Source organism: Hippopotamus amphibius, chromosome 17 (genome assembly GCF_030028045.1).
Source record: "Hippopotamus amphibius kiboko isolate mHipAmp2 chromosome 17, mHipAmp2.hap2, whole genome shotgun sequence".
Classification (NCBI taxonomy): domain Eukaryota; kingdom Metazoa; phylum Chordata; class Mammalia; order Artiodactyla; family Hippopotamidae; genus Hippopotamus; species Hippopotamus amphibius.
Genome location: NC_080202.1, coordinates 7,110,904 through 7,129,234, shown reverse-complemented (window position 1 = coordinate 7,129,234; position 18,331 = coordinate 7,110,904). Strand labels below are relative to the sequence as shown.

Below are 18,331 nucleotides of genomic sequence, written 5' to 3'. Positions count from 1 at the left end.
ATCTGCACATCCAGTTACTGGGTTTGAATACCCCTAATTTAGACTTTAATATGACTTTGAGATAATTGAAGAAGAGGTTGTATATTTATTGTTTTGCCAGCTACAGGCTAAGGTAATGGAGTTAAAAGTATAAAAATATTGTGGGAAAAATACAAAAGGTACCTTCTCTCCCCACCCCACCCCCCAAATTAGACTCTAGGGGTGGGGCTTTTTCCTGTTTAAGCTTCCCAGGTGATTGGGAACTACTGTCCAAAGACACTTGGTCATAAAAACCCAAGGAATGCTGCCTGGTCCAACCAGGATTTGCCTGATGCAGACAGAATGTTCTGGGAGGGTGTGAAGAGCTTCCTCTGTGTCCCAGTCTCTGTATGTTGTGTTTCTTTGTGTCTCATGTACCCAAATTGTCCTCCCATTAATCTGGGGAGGGGATGGAACTGGACAGTACACATGTGAGTCCATGAATGAGCAATGAGTTCTAAGTGAACAAAATGATACAAGATGGTGAAAGTTAAAAAAAATATAGAATAGGTGATAGGATACTGTCTGGGAGAAGAAAGCTGTTGTAGCAAGAATGCTGAACGGGGCCTCCTTAAGGAGGTGACACTTGAGCTGAGGCCTCTGTGCCAGGAGGACGTAGCCATGCTTTGATCTCAGGGAAGACTATTCCTGGCCGAGGACACTCGGAAAAGCCCAGGAGAGGCTAGCTTTGACTTCTTTGGTTGAGGAGGGGGTAGTCAAGCATCAATGACTTACCTGGATGTGATTCCCGAGAAACTAGGATTTGGGCATGCTTTCATACTCCTTTATGCTTTTAGTCTGAAAACAGAAATTTATTGTTAAAGTGATGAAGCATCAATAGAAATTATAAAGCAAACAAAACAAAACAGTTAAAAGGAAAATTTTGAATTGTGTAAGCTACACTATTTCTAGCTAAATTCAGAAGAATGTAGATTCTTGCCATAATGACTGGAACACAGCAAGTTTCCATCAACATGAAACAAAAAGAAAGTTCTGGGTGAAATACCCAAGTTCCCACTCCCGATTCCTGGTCAAGGGCCCTTTGTTCAGAAAGAAATTTTATTTTTGAATAGGTTGTACATTTACAAGGTTCAAAGTTCAAAAAGTATAAAAGCAGTACAGTCAGAGAAAAGTCTTCCTTCCTTGAGCCCCTGTCTCCTTTCCACTCCTAACCCAGTTCCTTGGCCCAGGAGGCGGGGGCGATGCGATCAGTTTCTGTTTAAATGTGGCCCTGCAGAATGTTCTGTCGCTTTGAGGCAGAAGAGAATGGGATGAGGGTGGGGTGAGGAAGAGAGAGGGCCAGCTGCAGTGAGAGGTGACTTTGTAAGGCCCAGTCTCCAGAAGCTTCCAGAACCACTCATCCCCCAAGCCAAGGGAAGGAGACGCTTTCCCCTCCTGCCAGGCCTAAAGAAAGCTTCGTTCTCCTCCTCTAAGAGCAGCACTGGGAAAGTGGATGCAGTGGCCGTTTTCTTCTTTCCTTTCCAGCTTCCTTCAGGCTCAATCTGCTCCCTCTAAGCAAAAGCATCTCTGTCTCAGTGCAGTTTACCAGCATATCAGCATCTCTTTAAATAGAATGCAGATTTAAAAGCCACTGCTAAAAATATGAAAATGATTTCTCCACCCCCTGCTTTAGCCTATTTATAATGTCGGCGGCTATATCATCCCAGGGTGTATTTTTGCTGCCTGCTATGTAGAGTGGAACCCTCCTTTGCTAGCACACATGTGGATGATGCCACTGGGCTGCATCTTGCCTCACGCTTCTTCCTTGAATCCCAGGTCGCTTACTGGGAAGTGGTTGATGGGTCAGTAATCAGAGAGCTGGATGGTTCCTTGTCTGGGGCCGTCAACGGCATGGACATCACAGCGGAAGGAATGCACTTTGTCACAGGTCAGTCCTGGGATAAGAGAAGAAAGCCCAGCCCAGCCTATTTCAATGGGAACATGGAACTCCCAGGCGGGAGGCAACTGGAAGTGACCACAGAAGGCTCTAAAGGGCAACTAGGTTCAGGCCTGAACGCTGCAGCCGGTGTGGGAGGAGCGAAAAATCCCGAAGTTACACTTCAGTGAGCAGAAACATTTGCCCATGAGCCTTAGGGGCCCAAATACAAGCTAAGCTTCCACTGCGTGCTTTTTTTGTGGTGGGCAGTGATGATAGAAATGGGCCTTTACATAACATTGTAAATCAATTATACTTCAGTTTTTAAAAAATTAATTAATTAAAAGAAAGGAAGAAAGAAATGGGCCTTTAGATGGCCTGGGCTGTCCAGTCTGCCTTGCTGTGCTATTTCCCACAGAAGTCTTAAATGCCAGGCTTTTCAATCAGCATTTCCAGGGGGCATTTGCCACATAATGTGCCCATTACAACAGCATCAATCTCATTTCTTGCAGCCTCTTTGACCCTTCAGGTCAATAACCAGTTAATGCTCCAAATCAAAGTTTCACAAATACATTTACATAAAACATGACATAAAATTAGACATGGGACCACATATTCAGATGCGTATCTGTGTAACATAGAGAAAAGACTGGAAGGAACTAAAGCGAGATGTTACTAGTGGTTCTCTCTGGATGGTGGGATCAAGGGTGATGTCACCTCTTTACATTTTTTCCCCCAAATTTACGACTACAGATCTAGATTTTTGTAATCAAGGAAAAGAGTGCTTATAAAGATAGGTTTTTTTCCTTCCTTTAAATCAGCACATGGGGAATGTATTGAAAACAATCCAGTTGTGTAAAATCAGGGCTGTTTCTGTTCTGCTGCAGCAATGCCATGTAACTGTTTGTCTTTTTCAGGTGGAAATGACCATCTGGTCAAAGTTTGGGATTACAGTGAGGGTGAAGTGACTCACGTTGGGGTGGGACACAGTGGCAACATCACCCGCATCCGGATAAGCCCAGGAAATCAGTACATTGTTAGTGTGAGTGCCGATGGGGCCATCTTGAGATGGAAGTACCCATTTCCCTCCTGAAGCCGTGGAGACCTCCTGGACTCACAGCATTGAATACCATCCTGTTGAAGGCTGAGCTTAGATAACTCCAAGACTAGTCTTGCTTTCTCACACCTGTGTTCTTGTTCTTCGGTCAAACTGTTTTATCTACAAGTTTCTCCTTTCCTGTATAGAATGCACTTTACATTTTCTCAAATTGTATATTAAAATGGAGATGTGTTCAAGAATAATTAGTCCAGACTGTAACTTTTTTTATTATAAGTTCCCGGTCATTGGTTTCCGGTCATAATCTCCGTTCTATGAGTCTGCAAAACCCACAGCCCTTCCTCATAATTTGTCCACAGATAAGCATTGCTGTTATTCTCTAAAAACAAGGAAGGCAAATTTACTTTCTTAATCAGCATTTCATTGGGGTCAAGCTGCCTGGGACAAGAGGAGGGTTTGAATCCAGATCTTGGGTAGGGTTTCTGTTTTGTTTTAACTTTCTGATACTCCGTTTTGGAAAGCAAGAATACCTGCTCAAAAAGTGATTGTGAGAATTAAGTGACATGATTATTAAATAAAGCGTGGCAGAATTCGTGACACAGAGTAGAAAGTGAAATAGCAATTATGGTGCTTTCTCAGAGAAAATGTGTGTGGGGGCTCTTGGGAGTGATTATCAAAGGTGACATTTCATAGATGCTTTTCTGGAGTTAACCATAAAGTCTCTTCTGCTTAGCATTAGAAGGGCGATGGAACGGACCTAGTGTACTGACCGTCCAACCAGGTGTCCTTTTCCAGGGAGGGTAAATAACAGGCATTTTCTAGAAACACTTCGTCTCTAATTCACAGGACAGTCTTTTGTTCTGCACATATTCTTTATCCTTTAACTAATGCTTCTTCTTCTTCCTTTTTCTTTTTGCATCAGGTAACCTGCTTCTGCCCTATTTGCCATATCAAGGTGGATATTTACTAAATGATGACCACTTATTCATCAAATAATAAGTAGCATTTCAGGGCATTGATGTAATCATGCATCCTGCTGATCTCTTGTTGAGCTAGTAATTGATGAGAAATTCACTTTGCAAGACTTTGCCGGATTAATTATAAACCTGACAGTTGCAGGATAAAGTGAGCAGAGTCCCCCAGCGAATCAAGAGCGAAGCAATGCCAAGTCAATTCTTATTGGGTAACAATTTAGCTAGAATTTTGCATGCAGGAGTGAACGTGAGACCACGTAAGGGGGCGCGCCCGGGAGCCGGAAAACTTCCTGGTAAGCAAATACTGAGGTTGGAAAGAGCTAAACTGCGGGGTTGGCAGTCCACAGACCCGGCTCGAGTTCCGGCTTCTCTACTTACGGTTCGTGTGGCCTCAGCCCATTGCGTTAACCTCTCTGAGCCCGCTTCTCTACCAACTAAATAGAGGACGATTAAATCTCGCTTGTAAGTTTTGATTAAACTCTCTAAGCTAGTCTGTAATTTAAACGAGCAAACCGCAGCTCTTTCGGGTGTTTCTTCGTGGGGCAACACACTCTTCCCAGTTCTGGTTCCCAGGGTGGCGGGTCAGAAGGAGGTGGCACCACCTGTCCGCACACACCTGAGCCCGCGGAGGAACCAGCGGTACCAAAGCGCCCCCCACGCCTTCACCGCTCCCAGTGCGCGCCTCTCGCTACGGCCGAGGCTGCCCTTTGGGGAGCCTTCCTTTCTCTTCTCTTCACCTTCGCCTGGATGGAATTACAGGAAACTTAGCAATAGCCAGGGCTTTCATATTTACCATTCCTCTATTATTTTCACAGCTTGAAGGCTGGGAGGGGAGTAAGACCAGAGGTTCCATTCAGGTCTGTAGGTTAAGGAGAGGTAAGGAAGGAGGAGGGACCCTGAGCTCGGCGCTCCAGCGCTCTTATTCCCGGTCCGCGCGGCGGGGGCGGGACCCGGCGGGGGCGGGGATGGGGGTGGGGGTGGCGGGGCGCTGCCCGGGGCGGGCCCTGCAGCCGGATTCCCGCGCGGGGCGGGGCGGCCCCGCCCTTGGCTCCGCCTCCGCCGGGTCCCGGCACACCTGGCCCGCAGGTAGCCGGCGCCCGGGCGCCTTTCCCAGCCTGGAAGGGCCTGTTGGCAGCTCCTCCGCCCAGGGCCCGGGGGCTGGGGGCTCCGCTCTCGGAGGGGCGCCGCCGGGAGCCATGGACTCGGGCGCGGGGGCCGCGACCGGAGAGGGGCCGCCCGCGCCCCGGCCCCGCCGCCGCCGCTCGCTGCGCCGCCTGTTCGGCCGCTTCCTGCTGGCGCTGGGCAGCCGCTCCCGCGCCGGGGACTCGCCGCCCCGGCCCCGGCCCCGGCCGGGACTCGGCGATGGCGACGGGGAGGGGGGCTTTGCCGGCCCCTCGGGTGCAGATGCAGCTGCGCCCGGAAGCCCCGGGGAGGAGCGCGCGCCCCGACCCCAGCCCCAGCTCCCCGCCGGCGACGGGGCGCGGCCCCCGGGGGCGCAGGGCTTGAAGAACCACGGCAACACCTGTTTCATGAACGCCGTGGTGCAGTGTCTCAGCAACACCGACCTGCTGGCAGAGTTCCTGGCGCTGGGGCGCTACCGGGCGGCGCCGGGCCGCGCCGAGGTCACCGAGCAGCTGGCGGCGCTGGTGCGCGCGCTCTGGACGCGCGAATACACGCCCCAACTTTCCGCCGAGTTCAAGGTAGGCAGCGCCCGGCGGCCTCCAGTCCTCGCCGCTCGGCGGCAGCCGCGTTCCGGCCCTTCGGGGTTTCCCTTCTGGACCAGTGGGTGCTCCATCAGGAAAGGGGTTCCTTGGGGACTTGTCGAGATGGCATTTGCAGTTCAGCCTCGGATTCTCTCTTCTGTTTTGAGTTGATTCGTGTGGTAGCGCTTGAGGCGGGTGAGTGCAGGGAGCTGGTAGATTTGAGTGTGTTCAGCATTTTTGCGCTCAGCAAACATTAGCTGAAGTATCGGAGGACTGCTCTAACGCCAGGGATGGGGTTTCCAGTCTAGTTGCCAGTGCGGTGCGGGGAGTCGGACTTCGAAGGCCAAGGCCTAGGAGGAAGGAGGTGAACGATGAGACGGACTCAGCCAGACCAAGATTCTGGAATAATCCAGGGAGAGGGAACAGCAAGTACAAAGACCAGAGGCCTGAAGGAGTTGAGAATTGGAGGCATGAAAGAAAACGAGTGTGGCTGTTGTCCAGGAGAGTAGAGTGCGGTGCAGATGAGGTTGGCCAGACCATGTAAGGTTTTGGGGGCAATGGTGAGGAATTTGGGTTTTATTCTAAGCCCCAGGAAAGCTGAGAACCTTTGTGCCGGGTCCGGCGCTGAGCGCCTGGGAGGGGCAGCGGCTGTGCTGTATGGAGATGGCATCCTTTTGTTTAGTGTGAATTAAGTCCCCTAGGATGCGTTAGCGTGGGTTTGTATCCTTTGTGCCTGGGGTCACGGTCTACTCACTGGGGATGCTGCAGGGTCATGAGGCTTTGGAAGTTATGTGTATCACTTCCCCCAGGATTAAAGCGGAGCGTTTGTTTGGGGTCCCCGTTGGATTAAAGAGTCCTGATAATCGTCGCGCATGGCTGGCTTCCTGCTAAAAAACCACAGTTCTGGGCAGAGTGCTGAAGCTCCCCAAAGACTAGGGATTGTTGTTCTTGGGGGAGGGGGAACGTGTCAGTGTTCATTCCACAAGCATCACCGCTCTTGAGTTTCAGCCTGAGAAAGCAGTCCTTGCCATGTGACCCACAAGGGTGCCAACCCCCACCGTCCTCTCTCCTGCTTCCACTAATGAAGCACTTGTTCTGCAGGCGTCAGTGGGTCAAATGGGTGTCAGTAATATCTCCTTTTGGCATCATTTACTTTTTAAATGTGAGAGACAGTATCCTCTAGTGGTTAAGAGCAAGGTCTTGCTGCCCTTGAGCAAGTTACTAAAAATTTCAACTGTGCCTCAACTTTCCTCATCTGTAAAATGGGACTTTAGTGGTACCTACCTTCTTATAGGGTTGTTGTGAGGATAAAATGAGCTAATTATAACTCCTCACCTGCAGAGACCTAGAACAGGGAGGGAAGTAATCTCTATGTACCTTTTCTCTTGCTTCATGTGTTCTCATCCAGCTACTGCAGCAATAGGAGAGGCAGGAGTAGCTTGAAAAGTCTTCCAAATTAGTAATCACCCTCCGTGACTCACCAGGGTTTCCTGTCTCTCTCACCTGCTCTCAAATCCATAGGACCAAGAAGCTCCTTGTGAACCTTGGGGAGTTGAAGGATAATCAAATTGTTAATGTGTTAATAAGGGTGCCATAACCCAGGGGTTCTTGGAATTTTCCTGACAGGCAGCCTTGAAGAGAGTGGGGAAGGATTCCAGAATCTCTGCTTTTAAACAAACTTTGCGGATTGAAATCTAGGTGGGCTCGTCTTATTTGATAGATGAGGAAACTTTATTCATTCAACAAATATTGAGTGTCCACACATTATACAGGGAGCATGGAACACGTGTGGGGTGATGAGTGCAGAGTGATCCTGGGGCTCCTCCCAGAGCTGACGGTCCAGCGGGAGAGGTGGATGTGAGTAAAGTAATTCCACGGGCCCATGATGACAATTGGTGACAAGTGCTGCAAAATAAAGATGTTCTATGGCAATTCTGGCAGGAGGATGTGACTGTTTGGGGGAGGTGGGGTGAGGAGGTGGGTTCCCAGGAGAGGGAACCACTGAGTTGAGTTTCAAAGGATGAAGGGTCAACTAAGGACATGGGAGGGTGGGACAGTGCATTATTGTCCCTGACACTGAAACTGCCAGTCACTGAGGGGGGTGGGACTGGACAGGATAAATGCCTGATAAAATGAATTAATGAAAGCCTGTGTGGCTGGGGGGAGGGGCTGGAGAATTGGTTGTGTAGAGGAGTTTGGTCTTTAAGAGGGATTATTAGCTTGGGATCAAGGAAGGCAGGGAGTTGAGTAGCGGCCAGCAGGCTAGTGAGTTACCGCAGCCCAGCCACGCAAGTGGGATGGGTTTGTGGTGCTCCCCCTCTCTGGGCCCTGAGTCACCCAGCCTCCCACTGAGAGTAGGACCACTCTTTGTTTTAAGAGCAGATGAATAAATACATTTTAAAAATCCTGTCCATGGTATTATAAATACTTTGATTTCTAATGATGTAAATAAATGTATACAGCCATGAAAAATTGGAAAGTGCTAAAATGTAAAAAATTTTTTAAAAAAAGATCTGCGACTCCACTCTCTAGAGATAACCGTCATCAGTGTGTTGATGTGCTTCAACTCATGTACAAACAATTGGAAATTCTAGTTTTGTATCCTGCTATTTTCATTTAACTGTTATCTAAGATTTTCTCATCATTAAAATGTTCTATAAAGCTTAATTTTTGATGATTGCATAATATTTCATTAAATGAACCCATCCCTAGGGAAACATTTATGTGCGGTACGGTTTTCCAGCTGTCATGCTGCATTGAAAATTCTTGTGTTGAAATCATTGTCCCTCAGCCCTGATCATTTCCATAAGCTTAATTCCTTGAAGTGAGATGACACGCTCAAAGCAAAGATGACTGTTTTGTTCTTTTTATGTTTCTTGCTTTTTAAATCAACTTTTTTGAGGTGTAAATTATGTACAGTGAAATGCACCCATTTTTAGAAATTGAGTTATATGTGAGATACAACACTGTGTAGGGTATATGACAGATTGATGCGATACATTTGTATTGCAGTGTGGTGGCCAATAGTAGCATCCGTTAACGCCTCTATCTCGTCATGTAATCGTCATTTCTTCTAGTGCTGGGAACAATTAAGATCTAGTCTCTTAGCAAGTTGGGGCTGCCGTGAACTGAGCCCGTATAAGATGGTGAACTTAATCAGTACACGTGTGTGTTCTGACTGCTCCACCCACCGGCCGTCCCCCCATCTCTCTCCCTCTCCTCGGGCCTCTCTCTTCCCTGAGACACACCATGTTGAAATTAGGCCAATTAATAACCCTACAATGGCCTCTAAGTGTTCAAGTGAAAGGAAAAGTCAATCCACGGGGCCGATGTCATCGTAGTCTTATTTTCAGACATTGCCGCAGCCACCCCAGCCTTCAGCAGCCACCCTGACAGTCAGCAGTCGTCAACATCAAGGCCAGACCCTCCGCCAGCATAAAGATTAGACTTGCTAAAGGCTCAGATGATGGTAACCATTTTTTAGCAATACATTATTTTTTAATTAAGGTCTGTACGTTGGTTATTTTAGACATAATGCTGTTGTACATTGTAATATTGTAGCATTAAGAGACTACAGAATAGTGTAAATATAACATTTATATGCACTGGGAAACCAAAAAATTCACGTGACTTGCTTTATTGAGATATTTGCTTTATTATGGTGGTCTGGAACTGAACCCACAATAACCCTAAGGTCTGCCTGTATCATGTATTAGCCTCCAGGACTTATTTATCTACTAGTTACAACTGTGATGTATCCTTACACACCGCCTGTCCCATCCCTCCACTCTCAGCCCCTGATAACCACTGTGTTAGTTTCTTCTTTTCCAATTTTGATTCTTCTTAGATTCCACCTGTAAGAGGTATCATACATACAGTCTTTGTCTGTCTGACTCATTCCACTCAGCGTAATGTCCTCATGGTCCATCCATGTTGTTGCAAATGGCAGAATTCTTTGCTCATGGCTGAATGCACATTTTAAGTGTAGACTGATGAGTTTTGACGTGTGTGTACCTGTATAATCACCTTCTCAATTTTAAGTATTTATTGTCTCCTAGTTTTTAAAGCAACGTTATTGGACTTGGTTATTTTTAGTACCCGCACTGACAAATTTCTTTCCAAATAATTATATCAAGTTGTAGATACACCAGCAATGCATATTTTCCTAAGTATTGGATATGCTCTTATTAATGTATTGAACAAAAAGAAATGGCATTTCGTTTTTACTTTTTTTTTTTTTTTTTTGGATTAAAAGAGAAGTGTTGGATTTTTCTATGCTTTTTTACTAGTTGTAAGAGCGCTCTTGGAATTGTCTGTTCATGTGGTTTGCCTATCCATCCTGCCTCTGTCTTAATGTTCTTTTTTCTTGTTTCTGTAAGTTCCTTAACTCTTGTCATATTTGCTGCAGATATTTTCTCCCAACCCTCTTCTTCTCCCTATGGAAAGTTTTAGATTTATTCGTTTCATACCTTTTGATAAACCTTCTGTGTTTATTATGTACTTCTAGTTTTTCTGTGGCTATATTAAGGATTTCAGCCATCTGGAATTTATCTTAGCTTATGTGCTTGAGGATCAATTTTAGACCAACAATTTTAGACATACAGTATGCCTCAAGTGATACAGCAGAGGCATTGCTTTTTAAAAACAAGGATACCTTCATCACTTGTATGTTTTGGAAGCTCTGGACAAAACAGTAAGACATGAAGCGGAAATGGAGTAAAAAAATACCGAATAGAAGGAAAATTACTAAATGGTTCTAGAAATCCGTATTTTAGAGTGATTACTGTCACTCCTGGGGTCAGGTACACGGTGGACAGTCAAAAGCAAGACCCCTTTAGAAACATATAAAAATGAGATTTCATTCCTAAAAGCAACCCAATATGTGAAATAACTAGGAATACTTTTTAAAACAAATGTTATACATTATCAGTGGTGAGACACACACACACAGACACACACACACAGACACACACACACACACAGACACACACACACACAGAGCTATGCCATATTGCAGGGTAGAGATACCAAATATTGTCATTCATGTCTCCCAGGCTAGGATTTAGCTTTAATGCAGTTCTCGTTACATTTCAGTGGACTTTCTATGGGAATGTTTTCTGTAGAATCATTAGATAAAGTTATTTAAAAAAAATTCTGTAAAATACCCTCCAGATACTCTTATAATTGGAAAAAGACCAATAAAGGATAGTGCTCACAGTAAAAAAAAAATGTTGCAATGTACAAATTAAAATTAAAAAAAAAATCACCTATGGTCCAATCTTTCTATAACCATTCGTTAATATTTTGCCATATATTTTCTAGTCTTTTACCTTTCTGTCTATAAATATATTTTTTTTAAATCTCAATATTTTGCTCTTTTTTTTTTTTCACGACAGGATTATTTATTTTGTCTTCTCATTAGTATTTCCTCAAGCATAAGTTTTAAGGCTATCTCATATAAGTGTGATGTAAGTTCTCCCCAGATAACTGGGATATATAGAGGTATCTTTGCTCAGATCTCTCATTTCCTTCGGCTAAACCCCCAAAAGGGGAATCACTTTGTTTATAAAGAGGGACATTGTTAAGGCCTTATCTTGTCTATCTCCTTGAAGTTGTCAAATTCTTTCTGGAAAGGTGCGGCTTTATGGCCAGGCTGGGAGGACTAGTGTGTCAGTCCCTCCCCCTCCCCCGGCCACACCCTGGGGTCCTCCTGCAGGGTTCCCTGTCACACCCACAGGGGTCAAGCATTCTGATTCTGGCTTCCCAACTGTTTCCATCCCACCCCTTCAGCAGAGCCTCTTCCCACTGTTGGGTCCTGACTCCTGCTGATGCAGAGGGCAATACCCACCTGGAGGGGGACCCGGCCCCCCAGCACCTCCCCCTGCCCACCCGCTGCCTGCGGGACAGCACAGACCCTTCTTCCCACAGCCCTGCTGGTAATGTCATGTCCCCACCCAAACCCTTCCCGACTTGCTGACTCACCACCTAATAATCCAGATACCTCTGGTCTGGCCCCATCCATCACTCACCGCTCCATCGGGTGTTTCAAAGCTCCAGGTAAATGAGCCACTCGGGTGGCCCGAACATACTTTCCCACTTCTGTGGTCCATACCTTTACTTATTCTTCTCCCGTGTGAATCCATTCCCCTCCTGCTAATCAGGCTAATCCTTTAAGACTGACACTCTCAGGTTAATCCTTTAAGACTGACACTCTCGGGACTTCCCTGGTGGTCCAGTGGTTAAAACTCCCAGCTCCACTGCAGGGGCGTGGGTTCGATCCCTGGTCCCGAACTAAGATCCCACATGCCACGCAGCACAGCCAAAAAATAAAAATAAAAGAAATAAAAAAGAGAGAGAAAGCAGATTTTAGAGAATTCGAGCTGGAGGCTGGAGGGGCTGGCCGCTCCCCAGGCGGGAATGTTAGTACCAAGGATGTAGGTTTGAGGGAGGCTGGGGGGTAGGGTTACCAGGTGAAATACACGATGCCCGGTTCCATGTGAGTGTCAGACGAACAATAACTTGCTAGTAGAAATATATCCCCAGTCCTGCCTGGGACATACTTATACCACAGTCATTACTCATTATTTATCGCTTATTCATGATTCATTTTATTTGCTAATTGGGCAGCTCTGCTTGGGGGTTAAAGCCTAGACCTTCCAGTGCACCCAAGCTAGCGTGTTTCAAATAAAGACTCAGAACCAACATTTCAGTTAAATAAATCTTTTTTTTTTTTTTTTTTTTTGGCCACACAGCAGGCAGAGATCTCAGTTCCATGACTAGGGATGGAACCTGCACCCCTTACAGTGGAAGCACAGAGTCTCAACCACTGGACCACCAGGGAAGTCCCTGGTTCATTAAATCTTGAATTTAGCTTCAGCTCATCCTAAAGTTTCCTTTAAATCCCAAGGAAAGATTTAAAAAAAGGAAGAGAAAAGCCCAGGCCCTTTGATTAGATTGGCCACTGTGAGATGGGCTGAGTCCACAGCTTTGCTCACACTGCTTCCTTGGGTGGGCTTGAGCGGAGGACAGACCTGCAGGGGACAAGGCCTGCTCTGTGCACACACACAGACAAAGGGGTTTGTTTATACTCAGGTACTTGTGCTTGCACAGAAAAAAAGACCCTGGAAGGATGCTTAGGTAAGGAAATGTTCAGAGTGTCTTCCCTCTGGGGAGGGGCACCCAGGCATGGGAAGACTTTTTCATTATTGTTCTTTTTGTATTTTGAATTTTTTTTTTAAGTAGGTGCACATATTACCTTTTGAAATAAACTTTTTAAAAGCTGGAACATGCATTTACCCAGAAAATGACAAAGTTGTCACCTTGTTTAGCAAGAAAGCACGAAGGGTGGGGGAATGTGAGTGCCACAAGGACAGGGAATCGTGTGGGCCCACTCCCCGTTGTGGCCCCAGGCCCTAGACTAGTGCCTGGCCCATGGTAGGCACTCTACAAATCAATATTTATTAAAGGGATGAAGGACTGGCCCAGACATTTTGTGATCTAACCACAGGAGGAGACGTTTGTACTTCTCAAGCTTCATTCTTGTTAGGAAGAGGCGGTGAAGGAATCACATGTGTGATATTTCAGGAAGCCCACTTCATTGGGCCACGTGGTCATGCGCGAAGAGCAGAGTGGACGCCGTGGGAATGAAGGAAACCACTGCGGAGAGAGTAGGACAAGGAGGTGCCCACCTGTGGGGTGTACAGAGAGACAATGCAAGAATAGACTGATGGGGGAGCCGGGGGACGTGCACCCCAGTGATCGAAGGACTGGAGCTTCAGGGAGGAGAGATGGGCATCTGTATCAAACCATTCTGTCACATGATCCAGCAGTTCCACTCCTGGGTGTATTTTTAGAAAAAAATGAAAATGCTAGTTCAGAAAGATACATGCACCCCAGTGTTCACAGCAGCACTATTTACATTAGCCAAGACATGGAAGCAACCTAAGTGCCCAACAACAGACAATTGTATTAAGAAGATGTAGTATAAACATACAATGGAACATTACTCAGCCATAAAAAAGAATGTAATACTGCCATTTGCAGCAACGTGGATGGACCTGGAGAATGTTATGCTTAGTGAAATAAGTCAGACAGAGACAAATACTATATGATATCACTTATAGGGGAATCTACAAAATAATACAAATGAATGTATATACAAAACAGAAACATATAGCACAGGGAACTCTACTCAATACCCTGTAATGACCTAGAAGAGCGGATGCATGTATATGTATAACTGATTCACTTTGCTGTAAAGCAGAAACTAACACAGCATTGTAAACCAACTATACTCCAATAAAAGTTAAAATAAAACAAGATAAAATAAAGAAAAACAAAACAGAAACCGACTCACAGAAAACAAACTTGTGGTTACCAAGGGGGAGGGGGACAAATTAAGAGTATGGGATTAACAGATACCATAGACTATACACAAAAGAGAAGCAACGAGGATTTACTGTGTAGCACAGGGGATTATACCCATTATCTTGTAACAACCTATAATGGAGTAGAATCTGCAAAAATACTGGGTTGCTATGCTGTACACCTGAGACTACACAATATTGTAAATCAACCATACTTCAATTAAAAGATATATATTTTTTATACACATAAATATATACACAGATATTCAACAGGCAACCCTATGGGTTTTGAAAGGACAGGATACACATTGGTGGTCTTTCTGGAAAAAAAAAACAATGCCTCCTCCTATACAGAGGACCCTCACAGCATTTGGGGACATGGCCCCCCAAATGACAGGCTGCGGCAGGAAAAACCATTTCTCGCCCCATGTCGTTTCTGACTTGTCATTCCTGGTCATGGCTGAAGCGTGACCACGGGTAGGCTTGGTGCTTCTAGGCCCTTATTTGGATATTTCAGGGGCCAAATTGCCCCTCTGGTTTTCTTCTGTTCCTTTCAGAACGCCGTCTCCAAGTACGGCTCTCAGTTCCAAGGCAGTTCCCAGCACGACGCCCTGGAGTTCCTGCTCTGGCTGCTGGACCGCGTGCACGAGGACTTGGAGGGCTCGTCCCGAGGGCTGGGGTCCGACCAGGTCAGTCACCCTCGAAACAACACATTGTGTTTGATTTTCTCTTCCCCCCTTGGACATTTACTCAACTCCTCAAAAGTACATCTTGAAATTCAGATCCGTAGATTTTTGTGTATTCTGGCCGCTGCTCACACAGTACCGTTCCCTGCTCCTTCCTCTTTGCCCTGTTTCTTTTAGACCAGACATTTCCTCCCATTGCCATTCCTCATCCTCTTTATTCCCAGTGATATGGTGAATAGGGTTTCTGTTTGGTTTAAAGTTTGAAAGAAATCTCCTTTTTGTCAGTATCCTGTGCCTCAGTATGGCATCTGAGGCCCTGAGTGTCATTGCTTATTATTTTCAGATGCTTGCATTTTAACTCCATCCTTGCTTTCTCAGTTGCTTATCCTACAGAGCAAGTGATTCCCAATCTTTTTTCTCAAGACACAGGTGGATGATCTTCACATGTGTGTATTCAGCCGTCCCAGATTGGGATGAAACCTCGAACCCACCATCATTGGTAACAGCTACAGTTAGTTGATACATCAGCTGTGCTCTTTATGGGCTTTGCTAAATAAAGATCAATGATGGGTTCTGCTCTAATCCTATCCTTTTATCTCTCACTTAAGAAAGGAAAAATGAGCGAAGTTCTTATTCCATGAGTAAGCAGAGTTACTATAACAATATCCGTGAATAATCTGTTATAATTTTAAAAATGTTTCACAAGCTTTGGTAATTAATCAGTCACACATTACTTTTGAGGTGTCTCAAAACTGATCCAGATGCAGCTACAAGAACTGCTTTACTTTTTTGTTTGTTTGTTTGTTTGAAATCTGGACATTTTATTCCCATCCCCCACTTCCCTTTGGAAGTGTTTCAATCTTTCATCCATTACCTTCCCCTCCTTACATTATCTGTTCAGAGACCATTATTCTAGAGTAATAAAGATTGAGTGGCAAAATGTGACACAAATGGACCTATCTACGAAACAGAAACAGACTCCCAGGCATAGAGAATAGACTTGTGGTTGCCAAGGGGTGGGGGGTGGGGGTGGTGAGGAAGGATTGGGAGTTTGGGATTAACAGATGCAAACTAGTATATTTGGGATGAATAAACAAGGTCCTACACATAGCACAGGGAACTATATTCAATATCCTGGGATAAGCCATAATGGAAAAGAATATGAAAAAGAATGTATAAATATGTATAACTGAGTCATTTTGCTGTACAGCAGAAATTAACAGAACATTCTAAATGAAATATACTTCAATAAAATAAATTTTAAAAAATAAAATAAATAAATAAGTAAATAAATAAATAAATGGGGGGAGTTGAATGGCAGTCACAGTTTTGGATGAATGAATCTAGATATGTAAGGTGCAGCATGATGGCTGTAGTTAATAATACTGTATTGAATGCTGGAAATTTGCTAAGAGAGTAGATTTCAGGTCCTCTCACCACACACAAAAAAGGTAGCAGGTGGGGAGATGGAGATGTTGATTGGCTTGAGGGAAGTAATCCTTTCACTATGTGAAAGATCTTCACTTGGCACTCCTTAAATACATACAATGTTTATTTAAAAATAAAATGGCTCAAGACTCTGAGCCATTGTTTTTTTCTTAACTTGTTCACACAGCCAGCTGTTGTCTTTGTTTCTTTCCCTTTTAGAATGACAAGTTGCAACTTTAAGATAAGTTGCATATGCATATATGCCTTGAGTAAAGAATAGACCTCTTTTAAACAACAGTATAACATAGAAGCTAAGAGCCTGGCAGAGCTGCAGAAAGAGTCCTCATGTCTGAGACAGCAGGTTGGCAAATGCATGGAACAGGGAAGATAATGATTGTACAGTGTTCTGTCCTCCACAGAGCACGTCTTGGAATGTTATACGCAGTATGAGTAGCTACTATCATTTGTGGGGTGTTGTTAGAGTTACATCCCCATGTTATATATGGGTAAACCAAGAATCAGAGAGGCTGTGTAAACTTCCTGAAGCAGCACAGCTTAAGAAAAGATAGAATCAAGATTCAAATGCAAGGGAGGTCTGGCTTGAAAGCCTGTTTTCTTATTTTAAAAAGAACCATCCCAGGACTTCCCTGGTGGTCCAGTGGTTAAGACTCCGAGCTTCCACTGCAGGGGGCACGGGCTTGATCCCTGGTCGGGGAACTAAGATCCTGCATGCTGTGTGGCACAGGGAAAAAAACAAAAACAAAACCACCTCATTCACCCCTAAAACACACAAATGAAACAAAGCGAAAACTTCACCAAACAGAACCTGGGAGGAACAGACAATTAAAGGTTCTGGTGGTTTCTCTGGGTTGTGGGATTATGGGTGATTTTTCTTGTATGTACAATGATTTTTTGTTTATCTAATTCAGACCCTTTTAGTTGCAACTTGGTCCAACTTAAGGAGAGGGCATTTATTGTCTTTTAGAACCTGTGAGTCCAAGGGTTGATCCAGCTTCAGGTAAGGCTGGACCCAAGGACTCAGATGATATCAGTAGGTCTTTGGCTCCCTCCTTATCTCTTGTCTTTGTCTTCATTCTCAGACTGTCTCTGTCCATATGGCAGCAGAAGGGGCCCTTGCAATGCTCATATAGCCTTTTTTACTTGGGATTCCAAAAAAAGCACAGGCAAGAGTCCAGTTGTCTTAGTGTGGCTCGCATGTCCATTCCTGGGCAGATGGCCAGTGGGATGGAATATTCTGATTGGGCACATGGGTCCCATTCCTGTGGGGTGAACTCCACCCAAATCACATGGGTAAGGAAGGTTTCTGTAGAATTGGGACAGGTTGGAAAGGAAAGCGGAGCAGGTAAACCTGTCACTACACTGTATTCCATAATCTTAGCATGAGCACATTTTGAAATCAGAATGATGTATTAAAAAAAGAGAGATACTGTTTACTGAAATGTGTTTTTTGCCAGGCATCTCACGTGATGCTTTTACGACTTATTTCACTACTGATACGTAGGCAACCCAATAAACTCCTGAGTGGTTGAATACTTTAAGTAGTCATCATGCTTTAATATTTGAAAGGACAACTCTTATGTTAATGGAAGTTTAGGTTAAAATGTCCAGGGTCACTCAACTTCTACCCATGGAAAGAGAATCGAGCCTGAGTCTGTCTGTTTCACAGCCAGTGTGCTGAATCCCTTTCCTTATGGGTGCCTTGTGCATCCTAGTTCCCACCGGGAGGAGAGAGGAGACCCAGGTGCCTCTTCCTCCTGGCTGCATCTAGAAAAGGCTTCTTGGGAGTTCCCTGGTGGCCTAGTGGTTAGGATTCCGGGCTTTCACTGCCATGGCCTGGTTGGGGAATCCCTGGTCAGGGAACTGAGATCCCGCAAGCTGTGCGGGCCAAAAAAAAAAAAAAAGTCAAGTCTTCTTGTCCCATTTTTCCCTCCTCCCCACTCCCTGCCTGTGCCAGGCAGCACTTCCTACCTGGAAAGTAGGAAGGATAAACAGCCTTCCCAATTATCTTTCAATCATCCTCTTTTGTTCCTTTGTGGCAGGAAAAGTCATTGGCCTTAAGGGTGGGGAAGAGCACAGAGAGGTTAAGTAACTTGCTCCAAGTCACCCAGCAAGCCAGTGGGAGAGCCAGGATCCAGATCTAGAAAATTTGCCTCTAGAACAGGGCTTCTTTGCCTCAGCACTTTTGACATTGGGGCGGGGTAA

General features: G+C 45.2%; 2 protein-coding genes across 4 annotated transcripts in view; both read left to right on the top strand.

Moving 5' to 3' along the window:
* The window catches only part of CFAP52 (cilia and flagella associated protein 52), a 32,107-nt gene extending 28,969 nt beyond the window's left edge, over positions 1-3,138 (top strand). The window contains exons 13-14 of the mRNA XM_057715833.1: positions 1,795-1,906; positions 2,812-3,138. Of these exons, the coding sequence (XP_057571816.1) occupies positions 1,795-1,906; positions 2,812-2,987 (288 nt within the window). The 3' untranslated portion in view covers positions 2,988-3,138. The remainder of the gene's footprint in view (positions 1-1,794; positions 1,907-2,811) is intronic.
* A 1,863-nt stretch (positions 3,139-5,001) lies between these two features.
* The window catches only part of USP43 (ubiquitin specific peptidase 43), a 59,792-nt gene continuing 46,462 nt past the window's right edge, over positions 5,002-18,331 (top strand). For 2 of the 3 annotated variants that reach the window (XM_057713773.1, XM_057713772.1), the window contains exons 1-2: positions 5,002-5,625; positions 14,552-14,683. In XM_057713773.1, the coding sequence (XP_057569756.1) occupies positions 5,122-5,625; positions 14,552-14,683 (636 nt within the window). In that variant the 5' untranslated portion in view covers positions 5,002-5,121. Of the gene's footprint in view, positions 5,626-8,979; positions 9,098-14,551; positions 14,684-18,331 lie in introns of those variants that run through there. The other variant, XM_057713774.1, reaches the window with a different exon arrangement.